The sequence below is a fragment of the Apus apus genome, chromosome 16 (assembly GCF_020740795.1).
Source record: "Apus apus isolate bApuApu2 chromosome 16, bApuApu2.pri.cur, whole genome shotgun sequence".
NCBI lineage: Eukaryota > Metazoa > Chordata > Aves > Apodiformes > Apodidae > Apus > Apus apus.
The window spans coordinates 5188035-5209118 of record NC_067297.1 but is presented as its reverse complement, the minus strand read 5'-3'; the positions used below and the strand labels follow the sequence as shown (position 1 = coordinate 5209118).

At 40.5% G+C, this 21084-nt stretch overlaps 1 protein-coding gene across 4 annotated transcripts in view; it reads left to right on the top strand.

Moving 5' to 3' along the window:
- MED15 (mediator complex subunit 15) overlaps positions 1–20749 on the top strand; it is a 28274-nt gene extending 7525 nt beyond the window's left edge. Inside the window, exons 5-18 of one of the 4 annotated variants that reach the window (XM_051634125.1) lie at positions 1083–1298; positions 1793–2061; positions 2838–3215; positions 4315–4404; positions 8895–9014; positions 14990–15132; positions 15422–15549; positions 16448–16582; positions 16967–17030; positions 17196–17262; positions 17722–17882; positions 18083–18249; positions 18964–19062; positions 19210–20749. In XM_051634125.1, the coding sequence (XP_051490085.1) occupies positions 1083–1298; positions 1793–2061; positions 2838–3215; positions 4315–4404; positions 8895–9014; positions 14990–15132; positions 15422–15549; positions 16448–16582; positions 16967–17030; positions 17196–17262; positions 17722–17882; positions 18083–18249; positions 18964–19062; positions 19210–19343 (2171 nt within the window). In that variant the 3' untranslated portion in view covers positions 19344–20749. Of the gene's footprint in view, positions 1–1082; positions 1299–1792; positions 2062–2837; positions 3216–4314; positions 4405–8894; positions 9015–14989; positions 15133–15421; positions 15550–16447; positions 16583–16966; positions 17031–17195; positions 17263–17721; positions 17883–18082; positions 18250–18963; positions 19063–19206 lie in introns of all 4 variants that reach the window. The other 3 variants (XM_051634124.1, XM_051634128.1, XM_051634127.1) reach the window with 3 other exon arrangements.
- The last annotated feature ends 335 nt before the right edge of the window (positions 20750–21084 follow it).

Below are 21084 nucleotides of genomic sequence, written 5' to 3'. Positions count from 1 at the left end.
CCTTGGATTCCCTAGCTGGAATATTAAATAATGCTGGAGGAAAAGAAAGGGATCATGATAGTCTTGGAGCTGTCTGGTGATGAGGGTGACAGGCTTGGACAGTGTTTTGGATGTAACAGAGGAGACATTTGTTTCCCTGTTGGTACCTTTGTTAGCTCACAACACGAAGATTCTTGAGAGAACAAGAGTGATAGAAAATGTCCTGCTGAGTAGTCCAAGTTTCTCCCTGTTGCTAGCTTGTGGTTCCTCAGTGTGCTGCTCAGAGGCAGGTGATGTGTTTGTGGGGCACACACACTGCAATTTACCTGAGGTTAGATCTGATCCATGTCTTCAGCCCTGTGCTACTTGCAGCAGGAAATGTTAGGAACATAGCAGGATCCTCTATTTTTATCCCCATGTGGGCTAAATATGCAGTGTATGTGATTGACTAACACCCAGCCTAGGCAGTTGGAAATTATAAATATTCTTAAAAAAGAGGGTTGTTGTCTTCTGTACCTGATTAGTATTGCTTCTGCACCCTATGCTGTGTTTTGCCCGCTTGAATTGCCATTCCCTCTTTGACTTCACTTTCCTGTGCGCCCAGGATTCAGATGATTACAATTATCATGAAAGCCATGAAATGTATCCACTGCATAATAAACATGATGTTATGGGGGAACTGTATAGGAAAGCACTTCCTCTTGTTTAAGCAGTGCTTCTCTGTGTTGACCTCAGGAGGAAGAGGCTAATTGGATCACAGTGAGACTACTCTTGGTTTTTCAGTTTGCAGGCTGGATATCCTCATGGAGTTTTGTTGGCAGCTTGTTTCGACTTGGATATAAATCCAGAGGTTGCTTATAAGTTCTTTTCTCTAGTGCATTTAGAATCTATTTGTAGCACTTTAAATAATCTCCATATTATTAGAGAGGCAAAGACATTCCAGAAGTTTCTTGTGGTCTTACAGGCAGAGCAGTAAATGTTAGAGGCTCATCGTATTGGATCTAGTCATCATCTGAAGCTGTCAGAGTGGATGATGGAGAACTGAGGATTTTTTGGAGGCAATTGCGTGGTTGGTTGCATATTGGTAACTGTTTTCTTTGTAGATCCAATGAATGCCCTGCAGAATCTCACTGGGGGTCCCCCAGCAGGGGCACCTGGAATGGGCATGGCTTCCCGAGCTCAAGGAGCACCGATGGGTGGGATGAGTGGCCTTGGCCCAATGGGACAACAGATGAGTCTCCCAGGGCAGCAGCAGCCTCCTGGAAACTCAGGAATGGCCCCACATGGTATACCTGGCGTCTCTACAGCTACTCAGCAGAGTAAGTGTTCAGTTTGCTTCAACCACTGAAATTGTGGTCAGCCTTCAGTACATACTCTTTTCCACAAGGAAGGGTTGCTGAAGAGATTTCACACTTCTGGCTAAACCTGCCAAGTGAACTGCAGGAAGAATTTATTTCAAATACTGCTACTTAATGGGCTAAATGTCTTCCTTAGTATAGTGAGGCACAGTCTAGCTGTTGTGTGAACAAATGTTTCTTTTGTCCTACAAGATGTCAACTTCAAGACATTTTTATATGCTTTACCTGGGTTGCTGACTCAATATAGGCAGTGAGGATTAGAGGTTGGAAGTAGGAAGCAGCATTAATTCCGCTGCTAATGTGCCTCAACCATTTGAGGAAGCAAAAATATATGCTGCTAATGAAGTACATTAATGTACTTCAGGGTTATCTTCAATTATTATGAGGTATACTGGGTAATTGCCTCTCACATTGTTTGGGTCTCACGTTTTAAGTACAGTCTACCTTCTTTTCAGCCCAACTTCAGCTTCAGCAGATAGCGCAGCAGCAGCAGCAGCAGCAGCAGCAATTCCAGCAGCAGCAGGTGGCTTTGCAGCAGCAGCAGTTCCAGGCCCAGCAGTCAGCCATGCAACAACAGTTTCAGGTCCAGCAGCAACAGGCAGCAGCAGCTGCTGCAGCAGCCCAACAACAGCAGCAGCAACAACAACAGCAGCTGCAAGCCGTCCAGCAGCAGCAACAGCACATGCTGAAACTGCAGATGCAGCAGCAGCAAAACCAACAGCAGGTGATGACAAACAAATGCAATGGTAGTTGAAGTGATCTGTGTTGAGTTAGTTGTCAAGTGAGGCTTGGCTGTGTGGAAGTACTGAGTATCAGCTCCACCTGTTATTAAGATCTTTCTATTTTGGGGTAGGACTTCAGTATAGATTTGGAAGTTAATTTGCAAGGGTGTTTTATGTCCCAGAAGAAAAGCTTAACAGTCCTTGTCATAGAAATAGAGAATTAAAACCTTTGTCTCTTTACAAAACCAGGATAGTCTTTCATTCTGACAAGAACAGGGATGTGGGAAAGGCCTAAAAGCACTTGTATTACACCAGAAATAGAGTCTCTTTTGTCACTGTGTGAGGTACACATTGCCACTTTAAACAATGTGTGCCAAGCACATCATGTATATGCATCATCCTTCGGCACAAAAGCAGAAGAAGAAACTTCAGTTGTCATGCTCTTGTGCACTTTCTAGTACACAGTGGTGCTAATGCAGGTTGGTTACGTTGGAAGAAGCTCCTCTGAGCCCATTGGAACAGGATGGATTTAATCTTTTGCTTTTGAGAACTTTTTCAGTAGTGAGACAAGCTTGTAATATTGAAACCATGGGATGTGAACTATGTGGACATGCAGTGTTGAGATATATGAGGAGCTAGTGGATAAAAAGTCTGGGATTTCCCTTTGGACTTAAATCCTCAGGCTGATGTATTAGGATTCTGTTAGCTCTTGGTTTATGCTATAAAAAAAAGGCTGCTATTGCATTGCTTTAGTATCCTGGCTTCTCCTGCTTTTCAGATGCAGCAGCAACAGCAGCAGCAGCAACTTCAGCGAATTGCCCAAATGCAGCAGCTGCAGGCAGCACAGGCTATGCAGGCACAACAGCAGCAGCAACAGCAGCAGCAACAACAGCAACAAATACCACAGCAACAGATACAACAGCAGGGACCTCAACAAGTAATGCAACAGCAAATGCAACAGATGCAGCAGCAACAGCAGCAGCAACAGCAGCAGCAGCAACAACAACAGGTTGCTCAGGCACAACAGTCTCAGCTTCCACCACAATCCCAGCCTCAACCCCAGCCCATGGTATCTCAGCCACAGGCAATCTCAGGACAAATTCCTAGTCAGGTTATGCCTGTTACTCTTACACCACAGCAATTAAAAGCAATGCAGGTAAGGGCTAGTGACCAGCTGGTTGTTGGGTCATTGTGGTCCTCTAGAGAAATAAAAAAGTTCTTTGACTTTTGCTAATAACAAAGGAGGAAAAGACATAACTACAGAGCTCTTACTAAGCGAGTTTGTTAGGAGTGTGGAGAGTTTAAGGGTTTATGTCTGGGCCTGCCAGTAGTCAACAGTTTTGTGTCTAAGACATCTGGAAATCTGTGAAAACCATTTATGCAGCTAGTATTTAAAAATAATTTATTGTCTTACTCTTGAAGCGACAAGCAGAAAAAAAAAATAGTAAACTGGTTAAAGAGAAATCACCTCTGTGATGTTTGCTGTTATAGAAGATGAGGAAGTGCTTTTGTCTAGTGCATGTGACAGGGGCCATTGTTGGCTCTCTAGCATGCTGGCTTTGCTTCTGCTGCCATGTTCAGAGGTTTTGGTCAAAGTTTAAGATAGTTCCCTCCTTGAAGAGGATGTGGACAAGAAAATAGTTTTATTCTGTTGAACCTCTTGCTGTGTCATGCTCTAAATGATGCAGCTTTTTGAACTGTTGCATTACAGTGATTTTTTTTTCTGGGCTCCGTATGTACTGTTGATTAAAATCTCAGGTATAATCCCAAGACCTGCTTTTCCTTAGCCCTTGCTGGGGAGGAAGTGGAGTGTCAGCCACACTTGGAGTTACTGATCCCACATGGATAAATTTATATATCCAGTTTGTGCTCCAGCCTAGTTAGATGTCCTGTGTGTCACACCAACAGTGACAATGAATGTATCTAGAGTGAAATGCAGGCCATTGGTAGGTGCTTAATACAGCATGCTTGAGGGAAACCAACATATGTGCTTAACTGACCTGATAGTACAGGGAAGAAGTTGCAAGAAGAAATTGAATACTGGATGCACAGTCTATGGGAAGAGTGTTCTAAGTGTTAGAAACAGGAGAACTTGTTTTCATAAAGCAAGCTCAAAAACTAGGAAGAGTGTGTATATGAGGCTGATCTTGTCTCCACACCCTTTTTTTATGAGTATAGTCAATAAGGTTGAAACAGAAGTGTTATACCCTCATCAGATATGTATGTTTGCCTTGTTCTTTCTTTTCACACTCAAGGTAAGAGCTCAGCTGGTCCAGCAGCAGCAGGCAGCAGCAGCAGTGCAAGCAGCTCAGGCTCAAGCTGCTCAGATGGGAGCTTCTGGGCAGGTAAGGTCCCACCAGCTGGTATCACTAGTTATAGGCCTGTAGCAAGTGCATGCTAGAGGTGAGCATGGAGATGGGTTTCTGGTGGCTTCCTGATGAGGGATCTGACACTGATCATCCCTTTAATAAGGGGGATTTGGGCTTTTATGCTGGAGTCAGAGGCAGGATTTCGTTGACAACCTCTCTGTGCATGCTCTTTGTCCTGAGTAGGTGAGATTGTAAGATTGTTGCCTGTATTGACACAGGAATGCACATCAATAAGATGGCCTATTGTGGTCATGCTAGAAGTCTGACTGTTGGTACCTGGAGTGTATCACTTCTTCCCTTAAACTTTCTTAGGTTTGTTGTGTAAATTGGTTTCTGTACAGTGAATCGTTGCCTGCCATGTTCACCCATGTGATTACCTTCCATCTCTGTGTATCAACCATAAATATAGTATAGACAATGAAATCTCTCTGCACTCCCCTTTCATTCCTTTCATCTTTCATTCTTTTCCTGAGTGAAATGGGCAGTAGATATAGATTGCTCTTGTTCTGGGTGTGAATTGTGAAGAAAAAATGGCATGTGTCACAAGTGCAGTTACATTAAAAAAAAAAAAGTGCTGGGTGAAAGCTTATTGTCTAACACAGTTTTCTTATCCTGCAATACACTTATAGCCCCCGTGATTGTTTCCTGGTGTGTGTCTGGTATGAAGGAGACGTGGGGGAAAAAAAAATTGGGAATGTCTTGAGCTGAACCTCTCATCCCATTTTCCACAAGAATATGAAGTAGTCTGTTGTGGCTTACCTATGTAGTGTTTCATATTGAGGCATTTTACAGCCATGGGTAAGTACAATTATCAGCCCTTTGTAGATTAAGAGGCTGAGTCAGACATGAAATGAGGTTGACTAGAATTAATGGCAGAGTTCTTTTCAAATACCCAGACAATCCATGTTTGGATTCACCATTTTCCTTTCAGCACACAAGTACAGATTCAGTAAGAAATTTGGAAGTTATTTTACATGGGTTATGATAACAATTGGGTCTTCAACATATATCTCCCAGACTTGTATCAGGAATAGTGTCTTGTACCGCAGTAACTCTTATGTGTCCCACATCCCTGTTGGTGGCTAAGTTCTGTTTCTGTATTGGTCCTTTTGCTTGTGTCAATGTAACACAGGATGTAAAAGCTGAGCAGTGGTAAGTATGGTTGGTATAGTACTGGCAGCAAGCAATGCAGAATTCTCTTTCAACAGTTCAGATGTGAATTAAATCATATCTATGTTTCTTAAATAATTTCCAGGTGGGAGCTGCAGGGTCATAGGCTGACTGGAAGGAGACTGACTTTTTTCTTTTTACTAATGTAATGATGCTCTTTTCAACTCTTAAGCAGATGGATTATGCTTGTGTAGTCAACTTAATTTTTGCCCTGTTTAGTGGATTCATATGCCAGTGGCTTAAAAGCAGAGAGCATTTGAAAAATGTCAGGTGATAAGATGATTGACAGTGGGGTTTGTATTGCAGCTTTATTCGGACGTGTGTGGTAAACTCAGATTGCTCAGTATCTTTCATGGATGGAGTATAGAAAATTCCACATACAAGCTTTACCCCATTTATGTTCATGCTATTGCAATATCAGTGTACTAAAATTCACTCAATGCTGTGAACTCCAGTAATTAAACAGTTTTCTTGTATATGTATAACATTTTCTTTATATAATATTTAGTTTTAAGATTGTGGCTGTGTACAATATTACAGTGCAGCTTCAGTGTTGAGAGTGTATATGGGTTTAATTTAATTTATAAGACATTTCTTTTAAGAGTAGGCTTTGCTTTGTATTTAATACATTTTTCACTAGCACCAGTATTTTTTAATAAATCTGTCTTGATTTCTTAATTTGTTTCAAGGAAACTTTTGTTATAAACAAGCCCTACGCTAATATTTCATTGTTACATTTTAACTCAGTCTCTAGGGGCTTTCAATCTGGGAATTTGGACTGATAAATGAAACAAAATTACAGGTTCAAGATTCTAATAATTATATTCCACTTCACTTTTATCAAATAATGGGTTTTGTGTCTTACAGTGGAGGGAGACTCTCTTCCTCTGCTTGGTCTTGTTTTTATGGGGTAAAATTCTTGATTCTGTAAATTGAGATAAATCAGCTTCATTTGTGGAAGAGGACTTGCCTTCAGTTTAAATCGTTTTCACAAGTATTTGAATGCTTCTGGTTTTCATCTGTTTTTAGACTGACAAGGATAAGTCCTTCATGGATATATTGCTTTGCATAAAACAGATGGAATCTTTGAAACCCCCTTCCCTGATTCGTTTGTCAAAGGGTGACAGGTTTCATAAATGTAAATCACCTGGAGAATGGAAAAGAGACATTACTTGTGTTAAGAGAATGGAACTGGTGCCATTTCATATAAACACTTCCTTTCCAAAGCACACATTTACCAAAACAAAAAAATACAAAAAATCAAAACTAAAATGGTGTGCATCTGTATTTATATATTTGACCAACCACAACACAACAAACAGCTGAAAGCCTTTGGATCAGTTTGTCATGCTGGTGTTCAGTGGTTTGCCAGTCACTTAAACTGTGCTTCTAATTTCCTTGACCTTGGAGGAAGTAGTGTAAGTCTTCACACTCTGGTGGTGTGGCATGAGAAGCAGCACCAAGATGGGACATGTGGGTCACCATAGTATCCCTGGGATTTCACACGCTCCAAAGATCCATGTGCATTCACAAGGGTCTAAGATGGGGTGATTGTTCCTGGAAGGATATGTTGTTGTTTTTTTTTTCCCCTCTAGCAATTTCCCCCTTTGTTTTGTTTTTTTTTGTTTTGTTTTGTTAGGGTTGTGTTGCTTCACCAGCTCTCATGTTGATACTGTAGCTCTTCACTGCACTTTGTAGCATTCACCAGTGCTTTGTGCCAGTGCTGGGTTGTTGTGTTTGCTTGTGGTGGCTGTTGCATGCTGTGTGTGTACATGTGCATGTGTGTGTGTACATGTGCATGTGTGTGTGTACATGTGCATGTGTGTGTGATGTCTGAAGCGCTCTCCTTTGTTTCCCCTTGGAAATCCTGTCTCTGACCATCCCTCCTTGCCTGGATGGAAAGGGACTGCATTGCTCTGATGTTGTGAACTAACAGCTGTGCTGAATTTGACACTTACTTTCTTATTCAGTTATGGCTTTCCTTTTTCAGTCTTGCTATGTTGTATTTATTTTTATTTATTTTTAACAGTGTAAGCACATGCATTCTCTGACTCTGTAGAGACATGTTGCTGGCTGCTTCAGTCCATTTACATAGAATGCTAAGCAGGAATGCCCCAAACCATTTACTTGAAGGAGACTTCATTAACAACTAGGTTAGTTAGGGCCTGTGTAGGTTCCTTGGTAGTATCTATGCTGGACAAAAAAGTAGCCCAGAGAATTTTACTGTAGATCTTTGAAGTACCAAACAGAAACTCTTACTGATAAGTGAATCTGCCTAAGTGTCCTCAAAAATATGCAGCACTTGCTGTAAATTCTCAGTGCATATGGTGTCATATGACATTTTAAGTAACAGAGGTCTGTACAGGTGTATCTGATTAAATCTGTGGCTCATGCAGGCTTTTGGTTCTGAAAGGTACCTCTAGACACTGCAAAATAGCATAGTCCAAAGGCAATTTAAAAATACAAATGCTAATGATAACCCACATCATTTGTCCTAAATGATTGCACTTTAGGGTGTGCTGTACACCTGGAGAGTCAAATAGAGTGTGAATAAACTTGAGGCAGACTGTGGACTCAGAATATTGGAGCACAGCTTAGTAGTAGAGGAATGAGTATTTGTCAAAATGAGAGAAATTATGAGGATATATTTGGCTTGCTCTGTGGGTTATAAGAGGAAGGAAATAGCTTTTTCAAACCCAGAAGTCCTTTTTGTGGTTTTTGACATTGTTGCACTGTCATAGGTTAGGTTGGTCTGAAATTTTGCTCACTGGAACATTCTTACTGACAGTTGCTGTTGAACTGTCTGCCAGATGGTTTTATAATGAAGAGTGGTATATGAAAATACTGTTAAATACTTTGAGTCCACAGTGGTGGAGAGCACGTCAGAAACCTATGGCATTTTATAGCTTCTTATATGGAGCATTTTTTACAACCTTAGAGTACTTATTTCCAAGAATTCTAGAAATTCAAGATGTCAGGCAAAATGTAGGAAAAGCCCTTCACGCAAATGGTAGCATAAACAACTTTGGAGCTGTGAATCTGAACCTGCATATCAGCTCTGAAGATACCTAGAATTCATGTAGAAGCTTTCTAAAAATGGCTAAAAAGGGTATAAAAGGGAGTTTGTTTTATCAGCTAGCATGTTAGCTTAACCTTTAGGAAAAAAGCTCACTAACCTTCCCTTCATGCTCCCCCTCCCCCTAATTCCTGGAGGCTGCATGTGCTTCTCATCCCGGCAGTGCACTGCATTTCTTGTTTTGCGATTACTTTTGTCTGTTGTCCCTCTGTCCTCAAAGATGATCACCGCACCTATGGCCCGAGGTGGGATGCAAATCAGACCACGGTTCCCGCCTACCACGGCTGTGTCTGCTACGCCGCCAAGCTCCATTCCTTTGGGCGGACAGCAAATGCCACAGGTATTTACTGAGTCGAAGCACCTTGTGTCAGGAATTGTGCAAAGCATTCGATGTGGGATTGTGTCACACTTGCTTTTCAAGCAAGGGGAAGTTCACTCTTTTCATTCAACAACTGATTTCCTGGTGTTACTCAGAGTATTGGGCTGTTTAGGGTTTGTTGTTTTTTTTAATGGATCCTTTTTCATTTTAAACAGTAGGTTTTCTGAGAGCTTGGAGTGTCAAATAAAGCATTTTTTAATGGGGCATAGATCTTTATTTCAACATTTAAAATGTTTACATGTTCATAATTGATTCAGGTCTCAAATTAGAACTTTGTGGTTTCTATTACATCTTTGTCCATACTCCCACGGGTGTGCATTTATGACAGAGTTGCAAGTCAGCACTGCAGTGAGTTGTATCTGGGACCTTACTCATCATGTGTTCCTGCTCTCTCCAGGGGCTTCTTTCATTAGTAGTAAGCTTGACTTCTTTCAGTTTGAGTAGCTTCTTGGTATTGGGAAACAAGAAAAATGGAGCTGTTCTCTTCTTTCATGGTTGTGTAGAGGGAACTCCCAGAAGGATTCCATTGATACTGCATCATGGAAGAGCCTGTGTAGGCTGGCAGCACTTCAGCTGCTCCTGGGTGGTGTGTGAGGTCAGAGTGCTGCATCTGCCTGCTGCAGGTCCAGATCTGCTAAAGACCTCATAGTCATGCTTTTCAAACAAAATGTGTCGTTTTGAGGCAGCAGGAATGGGGAGAACTAGAGTGAAATAGAACTGACTTCTCACCAGTAAGTCACAAAAACAGGCTCTGCTCTGCAGAAGTTTGCTGAGCCCCATGTGAATGGTGTTGGTTTAAATACACATCATATTATGGTGGTGGAATAGTGTTCAACTGCATTTTTCTACCTGTTACTCATGAACCTTGTGTCTCATTCTTCTAGATAATAATTTTCAAATTTAATACCAAGAGCAGTTTGTTCTTGATGCTGCTGCATTTTGTTCATAGGATTGACAAAAGTTTATTCACTCTTTGCATTTTTGTTTCCTTTTCAAGCTTGTCCTGGGGCTCTGGAATGTCTGAAACTGCTTCCTAGTGCTGCTGTGACATGTTAGTGGGCACAGCCTTTTCTTCTCAGGAATTTGCTAAGGTAGATAAAGTGACCAGAAAGATTCTGCAGACCTAGGCAAACACTTCTGGTGGTGTTTCTGGTTTAAGATGGATGGTCATTTCAATCCAATTTATTGTTTATATGTTAACTGAAATAAAACCCAGACATAGCTGTTGAGTCAAAGGATAATTTACTTGGAGCTTTATTTGCTGTAGCAGCCTATGTAGACTGAGACAATCGTCTCCCATGTGAAGTATTCACAATATTTGGCTTGGTGCTGAGGCCTTCTGATATATATTTAGTTAAGTATTAGATTGGTTTATATTGAATATTTGAGTCATAACCAAAGACTTCTAGTTTAAGCGTTCAGTACCATAGGCTGATCATTTAGTTCTGTCATGTCTGTGGTTATTGAGGAGCTTTGATTTCTGACACAATTGAATTGATCACCAAGAATTGCTCTTAGTAACATGCCAAGGGATGTGAAAAATATGTAGAAGGCTGAACAACTAGACAAGGCAGAAGAAGAAAATAAATTTCTTCATGAACAATGCTTGCAGTAAAAGTGGTTCCTAAGCAGGCAGTAGGATGGGTGAGTGAGTCATGGTTTAGTGGTGGTTGGAAGCATATTTTTAAAGCCAGTTTGACATGCCATGTACTTGACAGGTCTGGTTCAGTATGACTCTCTAGTGCTGTCTGCCAAAACACTTTGTTCAAGTTCTAAGTAGATTAGAAATTAGAAATGTTGTAATTTATGCCTATTAATTTTGTAAAATGCTTAAATACTATTGTCTGCTGGATATATTTTAACTTCCTTGTCATCAGAGCCCTTGCAGCTGTTCACAATAGGAGTAAAGGGCTGTAGGAAATTACTCATTTAAGAATCTGTCATCTCTGTGACTACAGTATCAAAAGTCTTTTAAACCTGGTGATAGGTGGCTCAGAATGTCTTCTCTCTTCAGAAAAGAATCTTCATATTGCACTGAAGAATCTCTTTCAACAAAAGTACCAGATGTGATATCAATACTATGTGGTTATTTATTTTCATCCCATATGACACAAATGTCAGACTGCCCTTTTTCATCACAAGGCTTCGTTGAGTCTGCAGGATTTTGTCTTTTGTTTGTTTGTTGAGTTTTTGTTGTTGTTGTCTTTTCAATCGAAATAATGTATTTACTGATAAGGCATTGAATTCCACAATCCCCATGTCTTTTGAATTGTCAGAGAAGTAGAGATGACTTTTTTTTTCTTAGCTGAAGTTTGTTTGTGCCTGAATAGTTACCAAACATGAACTACAATCAACGTTAGAGGCAATTTTTGAACAGGTAAGAGAAGTTGCACAGGCTATATTTGGATTGGCTCAAAAAACGTGCTAATATGGAAATTTTGAAAGATTAAAGTAATCTAATACTTAGCTTTTGCTTTAGCAATTACATAACTGATGTGCTAATACTAATAATTCTCCTGTATTCCTAGTATCAAAACCTTCAGTCTGCCTGCCATTTATTGCAGTCTGCAATAGCATGAACTTCCAATTTATTGTTGGCACAAATCTTCAGCAAACTGAAAATATAGGAAAAAAAGTAAAACTGAGTTAATATTAACACAAAGCCAGGCATTTGGCATGACTAGGAACATGGGAACTTGTATCTGAACCTCCTTGAAGCTCTGGAGAGTTTTCATTTTGTCACAGAGCAGCATAATGGTGAACTTCAAACGCCATTTACAACAGAGTAGGTAAGGCTGTGCTTACTGGCTTAAAACAAACTGTAAGAACATAGTGTAAGTGCTTTCTGGAGTTTTCCTTTAGACTAAAAGTGTTTCTGCTGTTCCTCATTATAACCCATCACTTCCTTGTTGCAGTCTCCTTTTCCTTGCCAGTAGCTTTTGCTTCTTGTACACTCTTGCTACCAGAACCTTCTGAAAAGCTCTCTCACTAGCCTTGCCTCCTGACTGCTGTTCCTTGCCTGAGACTCAACAAGCTGGAGGAAGGCCTCACAGCTCAGTTTATTGTCCAGCACGGTGTGCTCTGAACACCAAGAATAGCTTTGATCTAGTAGATATTAAGCGCAAACTTCTTTCTTGCAAACCTAAGTATCTTTCAGAAAATTAGGTCTTGCTGTCATCATCAGGTCACTGTAGAGTCACAAAGTTCACATTCAGTGGGTTGTGTCAAGTGTCCATGAATATGCTTGCAGGTGCAGAAAGCCTCATCCTGCATTTACTTATCTATGTTAAGGATGAAGGGAACACAGGTGGTCAGTAACCATGGCTTAACTCTGGAGTTAAATGGGGAGGCTAAATGAGTTTAGTGGAGTTAAAACTCCAGAGGGAGGGCTTTTTTGTCTTTTGGGTTTATTTGGGTGGGGTTTCATTTTGTTGGGTTTTGGTTTTGTTTTGGGGGTTTTTTTCTGTGTGTTTTTTGTTTGTTTGTGGGTTTTTTGTTTGTTTGGGGTTTTAAGTGTTCTTTTTACTGGGAGTCAGTTGGAAGGAGTGTTCAGTTGAAGCTGAATAATTGTTACAATCTTGATTCATATCCCACAATGTAGAAAGCTGAAAACATCTTTAGATCTTTTCTGTAGAAAGACATCTGAAATTACTGAGTAGCAAATAAGTGCTTTCAAATAAAACTAAGGCAGTAAATTCAGAATTTCATACTTCTGAGTGCATGTTCTTGAAAGTGTCGCAGTTTTGCTTAATGTTAAGAGACTAGCCTTTGGTATTTTGAAATGAAGTTTGCAGGTAGCAAACCTGTTGGGAGAAAGAAAGCTGTTTGCCTGTGTGTGCACTTAAATGAGATGGGGTAATGCAAAAACAGGTATCAGAACAGTTCCCTCTGTGCTCCTGTGCACAGTAGGTGCTACATGTTCTTAGTTTTTCTGCAACATTTGTAAATTAATATGAAGGGACGTTGGTGATGAAGTCGATAGAGAGGTTTAAATCTGGCAGAAAACCCAAGTGAAACCTTTCTCCTTCCTTCCCAAAATACAAGGATTTAAGTTTTCAGGAGTAATTTTATGTAACCAACTTGAGATATTTGGAAGGGGCCTGATTTTCAGGAAGTGATGAGCCATTTTAAAGTGGTCTTAGTTTGTCTTGAAAAACAGGTGCAGCATCTCTATAGGTAAGTTCTAAATCACTTGCTGTTTAATAGAATGCTAAATAGAATAGTAAGAAAAATCAGGGAGTGCTTTTTGTGGTGTTCATCCTGGCCTCCTTCCAAAGCTGTGAGTTTCCTTGGTTTCTGTGGGAGGCAGCCTATGCTTTTCAATCTCAGAAATGCTTTTCCAGCTGTTGAGCAGACACATGCTGTTAAAGAGTCCACCTCCTCTGGAAGCAGTAAGCACTGTCTCAGTGTGTTTTGACTGTGGGGAAAAGGGAGATATAATGGCAGATTTAAAACATAATTTCAACCTCACTTGTAAATATCTTTGTGGGAGAGACTATGAAGGTAATGGAGCTATTGGAGATTAAAAAAGTAAATCCTAGTATGTCAGGCAGCTTTTCATTTTAAAATATGCATTAACAGATGATAAACTAGTATTTACAAGTTTAGTAGTTTTACATTGCATTTAGCTGGGGGTTGTTTGGGCCCATTTTTTTAATTATTATTTTTTTTATGCAGTGTGACCTCTTGCATAGATATAATGTGGTATTCAAAGGAAAGCATTTCCTAACATACTCATTGTGTACATGGCTAAAGCAGACCATGCAGCACTGACTTTATCATGTGCTAAATAGCACATCCTCTGGACACAGCTGGATGATTTAGATGGAATGAGCAAGTGAAGGACACCACCAATTTGCAGTGCCCATGAAGTATATGGGACTTGTGGATTTGCCAAGACCTTTGCTTAAAAACAGCTCTGACTGAGGGAAACAGAGCTGCTAATTCATAAAAGTGCTAATCAGAGACTTCTGGAATGGGTGCATGGGTTTCTGAGTCACAGTATGTGGCCTCAGTGGAGTAATTCAGTTTATCTTTGTATGTACTTAGTTAAAGCCTCAGGTCATAAGAATTGTGCATGTGCCTTAAACATGATCACTTAATATCTGCATTACTATTCCACGCTCCTGGCCATGATATGGAGTTTGTTTTTAATTGATCCAGGGGGAAAATGTAAATGACAAAAAAGGTGAGAAGTTGCTCTAAATTAAACATGATCTGGCTCTGGCACTTTACAGCATGTAGAATAAGCTTAGTTATTACCCAGAGTTTGTTTGGTGTTGTTCTAGAAATAATCTTGCTCATCCTTTTGTCCTTCAGGCACACCTCATCATTCTCCAAAGGTCAGAAAGCTACTTTGTTTTTTCCCATCTGTCCACTCAGTTTCCAGCATTTCTATCTCCTCCCAGATTTTCAGACTTGAATATTTAAACATGTTGGTGTTTTGGCTTGCTAAATTTTTTTTCTTCCTTCCTCCTAAAGAGAACATTGGGAAGCTGCAGTCAAGTCTGACAGACCCTTGAAGACTGATTAAAATTTCAGAATAAGGGAGAATTTTTAATGGCTGTTAATTCTCAAGTTAGAGCTGTCTTTTCTTCATGCTCTTCTTTATTTCTAATGAAGTACAGGTTTTTCAGATGGCACTTCTGACATTTGAATTGCAACATGATGGTTTGGGAAATGAAAAATGATCATTGTACAGTTATTTGAATTTTATGCTGTTTTAATGGTTGCTTCTAGTAAAGTTGGTATGAAGCACTGCCCCGAGAGCCTCAGAAGTGACACAAGTGGGACTGTCAAAGGGAGAACAGGAAACTAACACTTTAATTTCTTGTAGGCCTGAGGATACACTTCTCTCCACAGGTAAAGCCTTTTAGATAGGATCCCATCCTGCACTCCTTTTGTTGCTATTGATCTTATCTTTTTCCACATTTCAGGTCAGCCAGAACAATATTACCATGATGTCATCCCCATCTCCTGTCCAACAAGCCCAAACACCCCAGTCAATGCCCCCCCCACCACAGCCACAGCCGTCTCCTCAGCCAGGCCAGCCAACTTCTCAGCCAAATTCCAATGTCAGGTGAGCTAGACTGCAACTTTTGAGGACCTTTGTGCCAGAAGAATTCAGTGTCTCTTACTGTGTTTCCAGTGAAGTGAATGAATTATGATGTGAACTTCAGTGAGAGCACAGGCGGGGTTGTGCCAAATACACTCTGAGATGCTGCCTTTTAGATAAAGAAGCTGAGTGTGAAATCCTCACCAAGTCTACTGAATGCTGTAGTGGTGCTTACCAAAAGCATATCTGCTCATAGGCTGATCATACTTCCTTGTCAGATTCTGGCAGATTTGACTTTATGCTTGTTTTTCAGCTCTGGCCCAGCTCCATCACCCAGCAGCTTTCTCCCCAGTCCATCTCCGCAGCCATCGCAGAGCCCGGCAGCAGCACGAACACCTCAGAACTTTAGTGTCCCATCCCCGGGTCCTTTAAACACTCCAGGTAAATGATCTGAGAACTGCAGGGCAGACCATGAATTGGGGTATGTTTTGGTAACAGTTCCTAGGAAACCTGTTACTGTTTAGCACCATGTAAACTTTAGCCAGCTACAAAGTACCCAGCATTGCTAGCAGTGAAAATGTCCCATGCCCCACAAAACACAGCAACACGGGTATCTCAAATAAAAATACATTGAAACGTCTTTTCTTATCACTGAACTATGCAATGTTTTTTCTAACTTCCCCAATCTTTTGAAAAAAGAATGATACTTAATGGAGCAGGTTTTTAGAGTCATGATGATTCCTTAGTTCCATGCAGGAAGAAACAGAAACAGCATGTGATTGTAAAGAATGTAACCACTTAATGACAGGTGACAGGCTGCTATGCTCCAAAAATACCTTCCTAGGTGTACTCTGACACTTGTGCTCTTTTCTCTCCCAGGTGTAATAAGCAGTTTCTGATACTGTGAATGGAGGTAGCATACTAGCTCCATCTCATACTAATGTTGTGTGCTCTGCAGTCTGGAAAGCACCAACTTAAGGAAAACTGCAGCAAATTCAGTGTGTTGATTTAGTATTTAATGCACCAGAGTGAAGGCAAAATGAGGACCTAGAAAATGGGTATATGAAATTTTGGACCTTTTCAGAAAAAAAATATGGTATTAAATGGGAGTTGCTATTCTGTCCACAGAACATGTTATTTATTCCTACACAAAGTCTAGAGGGTTGGACAAGCACTTAAGCTGTGGAGGGCATCAGTTATGGATACAGATATTAGATGTGAACTACATGTTGAGAGTGCCACGTTTCAAGTCTAGATTCTGAAATGAGAATGCTGTTCTGCATTCTCTGTTCAGCACCTTTTGTCATCCCTGTGACCTGCTGTGTTTGCTTCTTGCCAGGAAACCCAAACTCTGTCATGAGTCCAGCCAGTTCTAGCCAGTCAGAGGAGCAACAGTACCTGGAGAAACTCAAACAGCTATCAAAATACATTGAGCCACTCCGGAGGATGATCAATAAAATAGATAAAAATGAAGGTGAGGTTGCCAATATTAGTCACACATTTCCCTCTGCCAGGTGCCTCTTCTGATGAAAGAAGCACTACCTTGCCTTTTGTGAGTTTCTTTTCTTCCAAGGTTTAAAAATTACAATGAAAGCTAGTTGTTCTTTCTTGCCTGTGACTGTAAGGATTTTACTGTAAAGTGTGGGTAAAATCCTCGTCCTTAAATTCCAATCAGTTTTCCTTTACTCCTGATCCCTTTGAGATGTACGGAGCTTACGCAGTGGATATACAAAGATCTTTGATCCTCACTACTTCCTTCAGCATTGACTCATATTTTCACTTTTAACAGCATATTGTATTTGTCTGCAAGTCTGGAAGCTACTCTTGTGGTCAGTGTTTGTGTCTCTTATTATTTCAGACAGGAAGAAGGACCTGAGTAAAATGAAGAGTCTCTTAGATATCCTGACTGACCCTTCAAAACGGTAACTGTTTTTCCTTTTGCCTGGGCATTGTGTCTCACAACCCTTCCAGAAACTTGTTTACCAACCAGCCATGTTGGCATTGAAACTGTCTGTGGGGCTTAGACAGCTGAAACACTTTAGCCAAGGTGACCATTTTGTGGTGATGGAATCTCACCTTTTCTCCAGGTGCCCTCTGAAGACCCTGCAGAAATGCGAGATTGCTCTGGAGAAGCTGAAGAACGATATGGCTGTGGTATGTAATGCTTTGCTTTAACAAGAGATAAGCAATTAATTTCAAAAGGTCCTAAGATTTGGCAAGGTTTGCATTTCTTGTTGCTCTTGCTGTTAAGACTTCAAGGAAGGTTGGACAAAATTTTTAAAAAGGAAAAAAATGGGCATTTACTTAATGTAAGTCACCTGTATGCATCTTTTAACTGAACTTCCAAATTCTTGTGCTTTGTGCAAAGACAAGTAATTCTTTCTTTGAACTTATGCAGCTGATTTCAGGACAGACTCCCCTAAATGGAAGCTGCAGATGTGGTTTTTTTTTAGTTTGTTTTTTTTTCTCCTTAATGTTCCTGTATGCAGTTTTGAGAATCTTATGCATTTTATGCATTGGAAGTTTACTGGTATGAAATTTCACAGAATCAATAGTAGAGGTTTCTTTTTTTTGGTGATGATTAAAAGAAAAAGGCCTTCTCTTGTGTTCCAGCCTACTCCACCACCTCCTCCAGTGCCCCCCACCAAACAGCAGTACTTGTGTCAGCCACTTCTGGATGCTGTTCTGGCCAACATCCGTTCACCAGTCTTCAACCATTCCCTTTACCGGACATTCATGCCAGCTATGACGGCAATTCATGGACCACCCATCACGTATGTGTCATTGGCCTGCTGGCTTGTCTTAATGTTCATTATTGAAGGAAAATAAATATTTACTTGTAGAAAATACTAAAAGAAGAGATGGGGTGGGTATGAATTCTGTCTTTCCTTTCTGTACCAGTAAAATGTTTTAACAAGTGTGGTGTGGGCACAACATTTTCACCTGGTCCTTTTGTGGGCTGTATTTTGCACAGGGCCCCAGTTGTTTCCCCTCGAAAGCGGAAATATGAGGAGGATGAAAGACAGACCATTCCAAATGTCTTACAAGGGGAAGTTGCAAGATTAAATCCTAAATTCCTGGTGAACCTGGACCCTTCCCACTGCAGTAATAATGGCACAGTGCATCTCATATGCAAGCTGGGTAAGCAAGAAGAAACTAAAGGCTCAATTGGGAAAGAAGTGCTGAGCTTGATTGTAGAAATTTGAAGAGTTTTTTGCTAATAGTCTTGACTCTTGCCAACCTGTGACTTCTGCATGAAGTCTGTACTTAGCAAATTCACAGCACTGCTCCATCACAACCTTCTACACAGTCTGCTTCAGGGTGCAGCTGGAGTTTTCCTTCACACTGACTGATCCTTTTACTGCACTGAAGTTGCAATTGGTAGCCTCATTTAGTACCTAGAAAAGTACTTGTTGATAGTAACAGTCTTAATTGCTGATTGGACCTATACTGATATGTGAAACTTGTTTTGCTTTTGAATTCCAGTGGGAAAAATAGATTCTTTCTTCTTCCCTTTCATTTGAGAAGTATGTTCTTGTCCTGAATATTAGTATATAAGGCACTTAATTTTCAAAAAGGTGTCTAAGTTAGTGAAGGTCAACTGATGGAATGGTGAGATTGGCAAGCTGCAGAAATGTTTAAGAGATGGAGCTATTTTTACCAGGCTTTTCTTCCAAGAAGTCAAGTTTGTTGTTAAAGTGAGCAGTGAGAATGCCTTCCAGTAAAAATGGAGAGGTACAGCCTGGTTCCTGCTTGGTGTTCAGAAGCTAGAAAACAAGCTGAATTGTGCACAAAAAAAACCCTCCATCTAGCAAGGAATACATTGTTCTGATGGGAAGTGTGTTTGCATTCTAGATGACAAGAACCTTCCAAATGTCCCACCACTACAGCTCAGCGTTCCAGCAGACTATCCAGACCAGAGCCCTCTGTGGATAAAAAACCCCAGACAGTATGGTATGAGGATGGTAGCATGGCATTTGGTGGGCATGTGTTATGTGGTACTAGTGGGGGAATGTGAACAGCTAATATTGCATGGCTACAATTTTTTTTTAAGGATATTTTTATTATAACTCGATTTATCTGTTATCTTTTTTCCAGCAGCCAATCCCTTCTTGCAGTCAGTGTATCGGTACATGACTTCAAAACTATTGCAACTGCCAGACAAGCATTCAGTCACTGCACTCTTGAACACCTGGGCACAGAGTATTCGTCAGGCCTGCCTCTCTGCTGCATAACATCCCACTTCCTAAGTTATGGAAGCAAGAAAGAAGGTCTGGACAGCTGGCCTCTTCCACATGCCACTGGAAAATCACAGGCATTCTGGGGAGGGTACTTCAGAAGAAAAAAGCCTTATGTTGTTTTGTTTCTAGGTGTCAGGTTCAGTAGAGAACCTGATGTTAGACTTAGCTTTTCATGCTTTTTATCTTCTGCCTCTGTGGACTTCAAATATACAAAATGTGTATATATGGTTCTTGTATTAGGATGAGTTTTTATTGTCTTCTTAGAGAAGAAATTATTTGTGGACTTCCATCAGGGAGTCTGGTATAAGAGGGAGTAGGGAGAGAATGTCCTAATTTGGTTCAAAGTTTGCTCAGTGCCAGTATTCCTTTCACACTGTATGTTTTGTGACCTGATGCTGCCCCAGAAATAAATTAGCTGCAGCTGAAATGTGCTTGCAAACTTCTCAGTGGTTGCAGGAATCTATTTGCCTGTTAGCTTTGCCCAGATATGGGATAAATTACAGCTTTTTAAGGTGTCCCTCAAATACATAACATAAATCTGGATAATTACACTTGGGGGTGGAGAACAAAATAGACGGGGGAAAAAAGTATTTTATAGCTTATTTTAAAACACTACTTTGTATAAATGGGTTTTGGTTAGCGTGGACCATGTTTCTTGCTCTAAAAGGGTGAGGTGATGAGAAAGAAGAGATATTCATGTGCACAGTGACTTCTGTTATAAACTCAGTAAATGTGTATATAAAGGTGAGGGGGGAAAAAGCCAACAGTGTAAGCCCAAGTAACACTTATCAATCCAGCAGGCTTGCAGCTCCATTGCTTCTTTTACTGGGTCTCTCTAGGGCATTTGGCTTCCTCTGGGAGTTTATACAGTTCAGTGAAAATGCTTCTATGCTACATCAGTTTGTTTACAAAGGAAAAAAACCAACATAGCTCAGGAGTAGAACTGACAACTAATATTTTGTGCCTTGGTCAAAGTTGGGCACTCAAGTCAGTCATCAGCTGCCTTATTGTTGGGCACTAATGAAAAGAACTGCCATGAGTAACTAATTTCATCCATAGTGTGATTGTTTTACTTTCCCCATGCTTATAAGTTACTCTTAAATTCCTGGAGGAGAAAAATTTGAGATTTCATATCTTCCCATTACATCCTGCTCCATCTCCCTGTTTTGTGCAGCAAACCTTAAAGAGCAGCTGGGCTCTCTTACAGTAGTGTCAAGACTTGCTATGACCTTCGTAAATCTGTGTGGTGTCATCAGTTTTAGGATGTTTTTAAATGTGGGTACTTAGTAAGCACTGACTTGAGGCAGCAGAATGCCATCAGTATTTTGTACATGAACTAATGCATTATCTGCTTGTTTCTATTGTAATAAATTTATTATTATTCCTGTGTTGGATGCTAACATCGTGCTGCTCTTCCCAAGTTGATCCTTAGATACCAGGTCTGTTGTGTCCACTGGATGATGGTTACTTTGTTCTGTGGTAAGTGAAAACTCTTAGATCATAAATGGCTCTTCATCCCATGCAACACTGTCTGTCTTACAGTCCTTACAGTGGAGGACCTGGTCAAGAGACTAGTAATGGTATCTAAAAACAGAAGCTGTAGTTTTTTAAACTGGTACTGTTACATGGCTGACTTTTTCCCTAGGGCAAAAGAACCAGCAGCACCAATACGATTTGAAATAAGTAATTAAGTCATAACTCAAGAAATGAGGCTAGAAATGGGGTTCTTAAAGAT